The sequence below is a fragment of the Caenorhabditis remanei genome, chromosome V, assembly GCF_010183535.1.
Source record: "Caenorhabditis remanei strain PX506 chromosome V, whole genome shotgun sequence".
NCBI classification, from domain to species: Eukaryota; Metazoa; Nematoda; class Chromadorea; order Rhabditida; family Rhabditidae; genus Caenorhabditis; species Caenorhabditis remanei.
In genome coordinates, this window is record NC_071332.1 from 17,253,764 (window position 1) to 17,265,997 (window position 12,234).

The 12,234-nt window shown below is 36.2% G+C and overlaps 3 protein-coding genes across 3 annotated transcripts; all 3 read right to left on the minus strand.

Annotated features, from left to right (window-relative positions):
* Positions 1-559: 559 nt before the first annotated feature.
* GCK72_020786 (uncharacterized protein) lies at positions 560-1,053 on the minus strand (the record flags this gene model as incomplete). The annotated part of the gene is made up of 3 exons (XM_053733793.1): positions 560-685; positions 731-916; positions 961-1,053. The coding sequence occupies 3 exons, from the start codon at positions 1,051-1,053 to the stop codon at positions 560-562; spliced, it is 405 nt and encodes a 134-aa protein (XP_053582706.1).
* Positions 1,054-1,275: 222 nt separating this feature from the next.
* On the minus strand, positions 1,276-1,679 carry GCK72_020787 (uncharacterized protein; the record flags this gene model as incomplete). Its single annotated transcript, XM_003106517.2, has 2 exons — positions 1,276-1,395; positions 1,452-1,679. 2 exons carry the CDS (start codon positions 1,677-1,679, stop codon positions 1,276-1,278), a joined length of 348 nt encoding a protein of 115 aa, XP_003106565.2.
* Positions 1,680-5,916: 4,237 nt separating this feature from the next.
* On the minus strand, positions 5,917-6,348 carry GCK72_020788 (uncharacterized protein; the record flags this gene model as incomplete). The annotated part of the gene is made up of 3 exons (XM_003106311.2): positions 5,917-6,096; positions 6,145-6,276; positions 6,319-6,348. The coding sequence occupies 3 exons, from the start codon at positions 6,346-6,348 to the stop codon at positions 5,917-5,919; spliced, it is 342 nt and encodes a 113-aa protein (XP_003106359.2).
* Between the last annotated feature and the right edge of the window lie 5,886 nt (positions 6,349-12,234).

A 12,234-nucleotide genomic window follows, 5' to 3' on the forward strand; every position in this document is an offset into this window, starting at 1 on the left:
GTGAACATAGATCTCAGAAACTTGAAAGTGCACTGATCAGAAATTGAAGTGGATATCAGGTTACGGTAGAATAGTCAGGAATTTTCGGAAAAGTTTCAAATTTCCGGTTTTTTTTTGGATCTGATTTGAGATCTGAAAATATATTTTTTTAAGAAAAATTGTGGTTTTTGAGCTAAAAATTCAAGAAAAATAACAAAAATTGACAGTGTTTAGCATAAAATTTCAGTTTTCGTGCCAAACTATGGGAACTCGGGGTAAATTGCGGTTTTCAAGTTTTCCAGTGGAAAACTGGTTGAAATTAAGTATTCTGAGCTGAAAATGTGAATTTTCGAATGAAAAGAAAAAAAATCAGTTTTCAGACTCTAAAAGTGGTTATACTTTTTAAAGCATTTTTAAGTTATGAAAACTGACTTTCTCGTTTACTCTTCTTTAGAAAAAAACCCATTTTCAGCTCAAAATACTCAATTTCAGGAAATTGTGTACCAGAATAAGAAATTTTCGAGAAAACGCAAAACTTTATTCGACAATAGTTAAGTTTTTAGTTTTTTTTTTTCAATTATCAACTTTTCTCCGGTGTCTTCTGAAATTTAACAGGCTTAATAACATTCGGATCAGCCCTAATTTCTGTGACTTGTATTACCACTGGCACCAAAAATATATCAATTCCGAGGAACACTGTCAAGGTCTGAAATTTTATCACTGTGAAAAGTTTTATCCAAATGAAACTCACCACAGCATTTATTAAATTGTTTAAGAAACAGATCACACCGATAATTCCCAGGACCAGTTTGACAGCTCCGATGTATTTTGTGTGGGTGGCGATTGCGTATTCCGAATAAGAGCCGGGAAGTTTTTTGATGATTAATTGGAGAGCCATTGCAATAAATAGAAATAATTGTTGGGTCATGTAGATTATCTAAAACTTCTTCAATTTTTTCTTAATTTTTAAAACAATCTCACCAAATAATACATAAAAAGTGTGTCAACCATTTCACATTTTGCCTCCATAAGGATATTCACCATCCACGCAAACCATGATATATCTTTGGCCATTACCAATATAAATGTCACTACTATTAATGCAACAATATTTTTCTTAGATAAACTTTTTACCGGTTTTTGAATGTTTATAAATTTATGAATTGTTATAATAGAGATAGTCAATTGATACATAGTAGTGTACCAGTATATCACCAAAAGGGAAACGACGAACAAGTTGATTGCTATAGCACCTCCTCTGGAAGTATCTAATGTCATATCAAATATCAGAAAAACTTACGGAATTCGGCTTCCTGAATCCAGAAACAGTTTTGATAAGACACCAAGTATGATGCAAGTGGTATAGTTGAAAGCAATGGTACGGTAGGAATGATTGATGAGTGGGAGGAATGGGCTCTGCAAAATTGGCTCATGGGTTACATGAGTCGAAATCGAGAACGTTTTTCACTTACTGCACTAATCGCCTCCGCATTCCGTCTAAAAGCAGCCAGATAAGAAGGAAAACAGCATAGAAAACATACAGCCAACGGGCTCAATGCAAGAAGATACACATAAAAATCGACACCATTTAGGAATCCTTGAGTCGCAACATTGATTTCGCATGATTCATTAATTTCAGAATCGTCATAATTGAAAGGGGGAAGAAAGGTTGTGGTGGTGGTCGTGGTTCGCTTGGCCATTTTGAAGGAGGTCTGAAGTTTTTTTCAGATTTAGAAACTTTTGACAGTTTTAAGAAACTTTCATCATGTGCTAAAAATCTCTCTAAACGCTACAATTCCCGTTCTTCTGACTCAAAAGGAACCTAGGTGGAAGAGTTTTTCCACGTCGCTGTGTAGTCCTCTCGGACAAGATTTATGTTCAAGAAAATGGAATTGTGGCGTCTAAAGCGATTTTTAGCATACTCCAATTATAAAAGTTTTTTTAGACTTGTTTGAAATATCATAATCTAAAATGAAAACATACAATTCAACCCTCTTTTAATCGATTTGAGTAAAAATAAGACTTCTGAATTTGTTTGAAATCGAGCGAGAAAACAAAATAAATTGCTAGTTTGAAGTGGATAACATTATGTTTTTTGATTTCCGAATTGAAAGCATTTTAATCACGGAGAAGGTTGCTTGAATGTTTTTCCTATTTAAAGTCTTTCTATAAGGAGCAAAGATTAGAATTTGGTTTTTTGAATCAGAAAATTTATGAACTCAAAAATATATTACTAGTTTGAAATAGAACATCATATTTTTCTGTCTAGTGTCCCCAAGCATTTGATTTTTTGAAAAGGTGGAGAAAATTTGAATTCTCACCAAGAAAAAATGTTTACCATGAACTGCTCCCTACCTGCCCCGTATATCTATGAGTAAGTTCTATTTTTTAATTCGAAACGTTTTCAAAAATTGAATTCAGATTGTTTATGCATAATGTTCATTTCATCAGTACACCAATTTACATATTCATATTAATTACCCTCTTCAAAAATAAGTCAGTCCTGTTTCAAAAGTATAAATATTATATCATAGTGCACATACTCATGTCAGTTACCCTGTGGAATCAAAAATAACGAAAAAAAAAGATTTTCAGAAATGTAAGTTCAGAATTCTACGTGACTTTTCTGTGGTTACCTGTAACATATCTACCGTATGAAGTATACCGGACGACTGGTTGGTTATCTCAGTGGGGTGTCAATGGGATATTACAGTTTTATATTCTCACTCAGTTCGTTATCGGTTTGTGGAATTCCTTTATATGTTTTGAACTCAAATTTTCAGTGATAGGACTATCAATTCTGGAAATGTTTCATTTTCGATTCGTAGTAGTAGTCGTTCATCACACAGGTGGGTTATTTATGAAACTACCATCCTATGGAATGTATGTTTATCGATTTTTGACTATTATCCATGTTATAACAGTTACTTGGAGTACATTCGATAGTCGAACACTAATTTATCAACAGAACAGAAAGGACGCCTTATTTCGAGTGCGCCCTTTTGGAGAGGATGTACCGAAAGAGATAGGATGTCATAGTGTATCCATTTGGGCGTCAGAAGATCCGATTTTGATTACAAACGTTGCAATATATGGAGTCTTGGTCTTACTTGGTTTGGCAATTGTATTATCTACAGTATATCTTATCAATCGATTTTTGAATAGAGCGAAGAATATGTCAAAAGAAACAAAAAAATTACAAAAAATGTTACTGATTAGCTTGTTCGGTCAAGTGAGTTTCAGTTTGAGTTCCCTTAAGTATTTCATAAATTGCTTTTGATTTCAGAGTGCCATTCATGTGATAATGATCGCAATTCCAGCGTCTGTACAAGTGTATCAATTGATTTTTATTATTTACGATAATAGTTAGTTTTAAGACTTTAAGAAAAATGACATATCGACATGTTGCTTACAGATTTTGGGACAGTTATGTTATTTTTTGTCGCTTATCATGGATTCTTCTCTACTTGTGCGATGATAGTTTTTACCAAACAGTTGCGTCCAAAATTTATGGCAAATTGTTGTGTTAGGCGTGCTCAAACAAGGTTGGAAAATCATTCAGGAATCCCGTCAAGTATGGTTGAGACTTCAGTGCGACAATTGTGAGAAGCAAGGGTTTTTTCTAAAATTTTGATTTGAATAAAGTTATTTTTTCCAGTTCATTTTAGAATTCATAAAAATATGGTATGTGAAGACAGGAGTTTTCAGATAAAATGTGGATGACAATCAGTCCTGCTTCAAATCTCTTAGAGTTTTTGTTACTAGGTAGTCAGAATTACCTGATTTCAAAAACTTATTATTTTCCAGCCACCCAACAACATAGCAGGTTTTCTAATAACATAAAATTCCTGGATTAAGTTTTCTGATCTCGATCTTTATCAAGAACTTAAAGATCCAGATCAGAAGCGTGAGATTTCAAAATACTTTAAAAGGAATCGAAGAAAACAAATTAAATGAGTAGTTTAAAATGGATAACATCATATTTTCCGTCTGGTTTCTTTTTCCAAAGTGAAAGAAATTTCTCTAAAGGTTTTCTTATTTCAAATCTTTTTAAACCACAAAAAATTCTGATTTAGAAAATTCATGAACTGCTCCCTGCCTGCCCCGTATATCTATGAGTGAGTTTTTTTAGGGAAACTTTAAAAAAATACATTTTCAATTCAGAATGTTTATGCATAATGTTCACTTTATCAGTACACCAATTTACATATACATATTAATTACTCTCTTCAAAAATAAGTCAGTCCTGTTTCAAAAGTATAAATATTATATCATAGTACACATTCTTGTGTCAGTAATCGTATGGTGCCAATTTTACTGAAAATAACAAAAAAGATTTTCAGAAATATAAGTTCAGAATTCTATGTGACTTTTATGTGGTTACCTGTAACATATCTACCATATGAAGTATACCGGACGACTGGTTGGTTATCTCGTTGGGGTGTCAGTGGCTTATTTCAGTTTTATATTCTAACACAATTCGTTATTGGTTTGTGGAATTACTTTTACATTTTTAAAACTCATATTTTTAGTAATTGGAGTATCAATTCTGGAAATGTTCCATTTTCGTTTCATAGCAGTAGTTGTCCATCACTCAGGTGGCTTGCTCATGAAACTACCTTCTTATGGGTTGTACGTGTTTCGAGGTTTGGCAGTTATACATGTTATAACAGTTGCATGGAGTACGTTTGATGGTCGCACATTGGTTTATCAACAGAACAGAAAGGATGCTTTGTTTCAAGTGAGTGTTTGTTATTGAAGATTTACATACATATAAAGCACGGGTCTGAGAGTTACTACTAAAATCAAACGCGCATTTTAAATTCTAAATTTCGCTGTTTCGTTGCGGCATATTGATACGCAGCTTAATCGACCACTCTTTGAGTAGATTTATGTCAATTTAACCGCATTTTTAGTCAGGTTTTCGACCGCAGCACGTACTTTTAAAATCAATTCAACTAAAAATGACTCGAAAATTGAATTTCGTGCCAAATTTTTCGCTTGGCGTGGTTAATTTTAGTACTCACTCCAAGACCCGTGATCAAGATCTGTCTGTTTCGATGCTGAAAGTATTTTTGATTCTTATTCAAAACACTCTCAGAGTTCAAACCAATTACTTTGCATTTCACTAGCAGAAAAATGTTAGTTTAAAAATTACAAAGTTATTTATAATTAAAGAATCAGAACGGACTTTAATACATTTATTTCTTAATAATTTTTCTCTCAGAGAGATGTGAATGTGCCGAAAGAGATTGGATGTTATACGGTATTCATATTTACTCCGGAAGATCCAATTTTAATTACAAATCTTGCAATTTATGGAGTCTTAGTCTTCCTTGGTTTAATAGTCGCATTAAGTACAGTCTATCTTATTAACCGATTTTTAAATAGAGCTCATAATTTGTCGCAAGAAACAAAACGATTACAGAAAATGTTGATTGTCAGTTTGTTCGGTCAAGTAAGTTTTAGCTTGAATCCCTTAAAAATATCATTTTTGAATTTCAGAGTGCTATTCATGTGATAATGATTGCATTTCCAGCGGCTGTACAAGTTTATCAATTGATGTTTATTATTTATGATAATAGTTAGTTTTAAGAAAAAAAATACATATCGGAACGTTGCTTTCAGATTTCGGAATAATTCTATTATTTTTTGTTGCCTATCATGGATTCTTCTCTACTTGTGCGATGATAGTTTTTACAAAACAACTACGTCCGAAATTTTTGGAAAATTGTTGTGCTAGGCAGAGTCATTCAAGGTTAGAGAATCATTCAAGAATCCCGTCAAGTTTTGTTGAGACTTCAGTGCGACAAATGTAAGAGGGGGGCAAGCATTCTTTATTTTGAAGTGAATAAAGTTGTTTTCAGTTCATTTTGAAATTGAATTTATAAAATGTGAAGAAAAGAATATCCAGATAAACTTTTTTTAGACAGATTTCTACATATTACATAGAGCCATCTGTACTCGAATAGGCTTCACGGTTTTTGGGTTCGTTATTATTTCTGTTATTTCAGTAACTATTGGTGCAAGAAAAAGATCGATTGCAAGAAACCCAGGGACAATCATTTCAGATACATAGCCATTCAAATAACAGACTGAAGCAATAACTATCATAATCTGAAAAGTTGAACACGTGTTAGACATATGTGTTTGAAAAGGACTCACAAGTTTCAATGTTCCAATACATTTTGTGTGGGTTGCGATGACATATTCGGAATGAGAGCTAGCAGATTTCTTGGTGAAAAAGTTGAGGGTCATACCGACAAATAGAACTACTTGCTGAGACATATAAACTACCTGAAGATTTTTATTAGTTATTAACCGTTTTTGTCAACTCACGAAGTATATCAAATACTTTTCATTTGGCATTGTCCCTCATAAATATCCTTAGCCACGCAAACCAGCCATCCTAACTCTTTAACAGCAACTCCTATGAATGTTACTGTCATTAAAACAATAACGTTTTTCTTGGACATTGGTCTTTTGATTTCTTCAACCTGGTTATTGCTCATAAATCTTTGTATTGAAACTAAGAAAATAATCAACTGATATGATAGAGCGTACCAGTAAAGAATAAGTAAAGAACGATCTACAAAAAGAAAACGAATGAATCGGCAGAAAACTGAAAACTACACGTCTTTCTTACAACTTGAACAAAACACATTCTTACATATATGGCAAAATTTCAGATACATGAAATACCAGTCCTGATAAAATAAGAGGGAAGTAGCCATATGTGATAATGTGGTACGAGTGATTCATGAGAGGGTAAAGTGAGCTCTGATTAAATGATCCTTGAAAATTGAATGATCCAAAAACTCACTTTTTCATGGATCTCTCTATTCCTCCGAAATGCTATAATAAACGAAGGTAAGCAGCACAGAAAACATAGCCCTAGTGGATAAATGGCGAGAGCAGAATAACTAATTGTTGTCAGTTTGACACCTCTAGAATTCAACCTGCCAACTTAACGGCCCCATAATTCCGGGTCACACTGATTTTCCCCGCAAAATCCCCCGAAATTATAGTTCCAACTCATCTAGTCATTTATCTCTCTTTTTCTACTTCATTTCCCCTTTTTGTTCTACTCAAAACGATCAACTCTACCTAATTCTACTAATTTATTGCCGCGCCTCATTATTTAAACGGCGCGCGCTTTTGTCTACAGTATCCCGTTCGTCGCGGGAGTTAGATGTGCAGGCGGCGCCCAGCCTTTTTAGGCCAACGCCCGCCGCCTACTGACTCGCCTCGCCACCGCACTACTACTACTTTTTACGCCAGGTTGCGGTCCGTTGGTGACGGATTTTTCCCCTATTTTTCCCTTTTATTTATTCCCTTTTATCTGTTCTCCTTCCCCTCTTTTCCCCTCTTAAACCGCTCTACAATCATCTACAAACCTCTACAAACTCTACGAAAACTCTACAAAACAGGTTTTGCCTGACAGGAAGGAGAACCGAAAGGTTTCCTCGCATCCCACAAGGGAGCGAGGTTTTACTCCTACACATTTTGCTCCACGGTTCCTGTCGCTGGTTTTTCCCTTTCTCATGTCCCTTTCTTTCTTCTAATAAACGGGTCATTGAGAAATTGTGTACTGTTTTGTCGTCTGCATAGCTTATCCGAAGGTTCTGCGGAACCGGGTCTCATACGGCGCATACAGGGGGTCTCCCTGGGTTATGACTGTGTCCTGGTCTTCGACTGGACCTACAGGCATTGTCAACATGGTGCATCGACGGACGGTCTGTTTAAGGTAGTAGAACTTCGAGTTCTCCCATCTACAAGCTACAATTCGAACCCAAGTCGAACCCGCTAGCCCTCCTGGCGTCTGAGCACCCCACTTCCACGAACTCGACGAAAAACGACGAATTTCTACGGTTTCCACAAAGATATACTCGATCAACAACTTCTGGCAGCCCATTGAGGCGATATTCTACAAATTTTTCGCGAAAATTGCATCATCAGCGAAAAAATCTACAAAAAATCGATAAATCTACCACAAATATCGATAATTCTACATGAATCAGCTTCAAAACGTGATAAAATAATTTACTACACACGAAAAACTCTGATTCTCTCTTAAATTCTACATATCTAGCCAGAAAATGCCATACTCCATCGAGAAAATTCGAAAAATCGATAAATTCCGTCCTCGTGACGCATCAGTACCGAATCCGGTCGATTTCTACAAAAAATCCTGAAAAAATCTGAAAATCAGGTACTTCCGGGCTTTTTCGGCCTTTGATTGTCATTTTTTCCGAAAAAATCGGTCCATTTTACCCGAAAATCGATGTAAAACATCGAAATTATTTGAATTTATTTCAAATTATTTTTCGGAGGTATACGGTCGGCAATGCGCGAGTCAATGTACGCAAACACCGATTGCGTACAATGCGCACTCGGTCGTGGACAGTACTCAACACGAAAAGTGTGCGCCGACGCTCAAAAATGAGCGTATTGTGAGTGAGGTGTATGCCATACACTCCGCACACACTCTTGCTCACTTTAAAAAATTTCCGATTTTTTTCCGAAAAATTCACGTGTTTTATCGATTTTCTCCCTTTTCCCCACAAAATTCGATGAAAATCGAATGAAACGTTGCATCCCATACAGGAAAAGGTAGGTTTGAGTTGAAAAATACTCAAAATTCAACGAAAATCGCATAAAATGCATATTCTACAAAAAAAAATCGACAATTCGAAGCGGCAGCCCACCAATCGACGGATTTTCTGAAAATAAAGTCGCCAAACAGGCGCATTCTACACAATTCCAGTCGTCACACACCGAGGAGGCAAAAAAGTCTACAAGTAGCCCACGTGATGCCGAAAATCGGCAAAAATCGCCACTAATTGGCGAAAATTCGCGAATTCCAGCGAAAACGTCTACAAATCGGAGTGGCAACCCACCCTTCTACTTAAAAATATCAACTGAACCATCGTAAGTTTTCAAATTCAAAAATTTCTACGAAAAATCGCAAAAAATGACCAAAATCGGACATTTTTGCTGAAAAATTCCCATCGGTACCGCAAATCGGACCGATCGGCGTAGAAATGCCTCCCAGGTGAACGCGTGGCCGGAAAAACTTCCGAAAAGCCAGGGAGAAGCCCACTAAAAGCCAAAATTGGCTGGAAATTTACTATTCTGTTGTACTTGAGCTGAAAAATGCCAAAAATTCTGAGAATTCTTAAAAAGAGAATATCCAGAACAGTATATTATCGATTTCACTAGGCGAATTGCTGCCCAAATTTTTAAGAATCATGAAATTCCCACTGAAAATTATTTTCGAAAAATTTCGAAAATCCAAAAATCGATACAAATCGATTCAAACTGATTTCAATCCACTTAATAATGGATACAATCGGAGCAACCCACTTTTCAAGGGAATTAATGCCCGAATTTCGACAAAAATCAGAAAATTTTTCATGGGAATACGATTTCGAAAAATTCGAAAATCAATAAAAATCCAAACCGATGAAAAATCGATTTGAGAATGATTCTTACTTATTATTTCAATTTTATAAATCGGCGCAACCCACTTTTAGAGGGTAACCTATGCCCGATTTCTGCCAGAATCCAAAATTTCCTCGAGAAATTAATTTCGAAAATTTTCGAAAGTCTTTAAAAATAAATTTCGAATATTTTTAAGACTCTAATGATTCTGATTCATTGAAATAATGGATTCCCTAAGCAATTCGCCATAGTTAGGCCAAATTCTGATCGATTTTGTGACAGATCAGCCAGATTTCACTGAAAATTCAGTTGAAAAATTTGAAAGATTGATAAAAATTTTCGGCGCGAGTAATCTCGAAGCTCCAAAAGCCCAGCAATCCATAAAAAGTGAATGCCACGGCCGACGAAGAAAAATTTAGTAAGATTGATAGCCCACACATCAGAAAGTCAGAAAAATTCGGCTGAAAATATTGGATAATTCCCAAAAATCGATAATACTCGATTTTAATATTTTCACAGCACCCCCACAAACACTAAGCATAGTCAACAAGGCATGCCAAAAAGCATTTTTGCTAGGGTAAGTGCTGCCCAAATTTTCATTTTTCTGGAAACTCAGGAAAACATCCAATCTGAAAAAATTCGGTTGATTGGTAGAAAATTTGGCGGAAAATATTGGAAAAATTCCAAAAAGTCGATAACATCCGACTTAAATATTTTCATAGCACCCCACAAACACTATTCATAGCCAAAAAGGCATGAAAAAAAAGCTGTTTTGCTAGGGGAAGTGCTGCCCAAATTTTCATTTTTCTGAAAACTTAGAAAATTTTCAAATCTGAAAAATTCGGATGAAAATTTTTTGTGGAACTTCTGATCTACATCATACTTTCCTACTTAAGGAAGTATCAGAGCCTTCATAAGGTCACTCGCAGCCCACCTTTATCTGAATTCAAGAAATTTTCACTGAGATTTCTGAAATTTTGGAAACATTCCAACTGGTAGTAAGCCAAAGGTTATTCTGATTTGTCTGTCATGACTCAAAAGTGATTCTAAACCGAATCCAAGAGACCCAGTAGTCTTTCCGAAAAAAACCGGAGTGATTGATCAGAATTTAACAATTTCGATAAAAACCTGTCAATCTAGTTATTCCAAAAAGAATTTCCGATGACCAAAGCCTTCTATTGACTACAACGACAATAGAAATCCGATTGCTTACAATTTTTTAGAAGCACGGAATTCAGAATTTTGGCTTGAAATTGTACCTTTTTAAATACATTCATATCACTTCTTGCTTTGATATTCTAATAATCCCCTGAAACTGTTTCCGTATAGTCATATGCGCTCTCTTAAAACTCTTCTCTCTCCGAAAACACTCAAACATTACTGATTCTTCCAGAATGTCCTCGACACCCAACCTCCCACCATCGTGCAACTCGCCAAGGAAGGCGGAGAACTGAAGAGGAAGAGAAAGAGAATAAAGGAGAGAGCATCCCACAAGGAGACAGTCCAAAAGGAAAGAAGGAAAGAGCAGTCCCACTCTGGCCAGTGGTCCAAGTCGATCACAAAACAAGATTGTAGTGAGGGAAACCCCACTCAACGACGAGGACACTCGCTCCCTTCGCATTCCTGAGGAAAGCCAGTGAGTTAAACTAAAAAAAAATAACTATCAACTTAAAATAACAAGTCTCTTCTTCCAGAAGAAGTCGGTGGACATCGCAAGTGCATCCACACAAGTATGGACACGTGAAGCCGCAACCCGCATCATTCAGTGCAGGTGTCGTCGTGTCATCTGGCAAGGGATCCCTATTGAAGGCGTCATCCTCCGGATGCTCTCGTGACATAACTCACACTTTGGTCGGCAGCCCACTTCACCATTCTCTTGTTAATTTTTTGTTATTGTTATGATCATTGTTGACCCATGGTAACCCACTGAATAAACCTATTGACTAATTGATACACAGGCTCAGCTATTTGTGCCACCTATCAAAGGCCAGTCCACCTCGAGCAACATACGGATTTTCAGCACTGTTGACTCCGGTCCCTTGCATAACAAGCCAAGGTAAATAAAGTCAATAGGCTCCTCGGGTTAGAACATCATATAAAAGAGCCAAAGTAGTATGATTTGGAAAAAAAAGACAATCACAATGTGTTGCAGATGTGAGGAAGCAATCACGGGACTACAAGAAGAAGCCCTCTCTTGTTAGCAGAGGCATCCCACGTATTCCTACTGTTGCTCTTTTGTCATTTTTGCACATTATTCAGTACTCAGAAAATAAAGTAAAATCCTGGATATATCCAACTGTGATTTACTTATTGATCATTCACGAGTTATTACACTCAATTTATATTTGATCTCTTTTTTGTTGCTACTCTTGTACGACTGTGTCCCCCGGAATGTTGACCAAGATGACTGGAAAGAAACAAAAACCTACGAGTACAAAATTCAACATTCATTAGAGCAATTCTATTTAACATCTACAGATAAGGCAGGGAATAAATCCGCCAACCACGGCTCGGTAGAAGAGTTGGGTAACCCTTATGGACAGGGAAGCCCTCACTTGAAGAACACAATAGTGTTGAATCATACAAGAGTCAGTATGAAAATTGAAAAGACTGCGATACTTGACGTATTCTATCTATGAGACTAGATTCCACGAATTTCGGTATCTTGCTGAGGACCGGAGGGTGTCTGTTTCCGGCCAGTTACAGACATTAAAAGAGGATTACACCAGGCTGACCTATTATAGTGGCAGTATGTCAGGCAGCCCACTAACATCAACACCTGTAATTCCTTGGCACTACTACGACATCTAA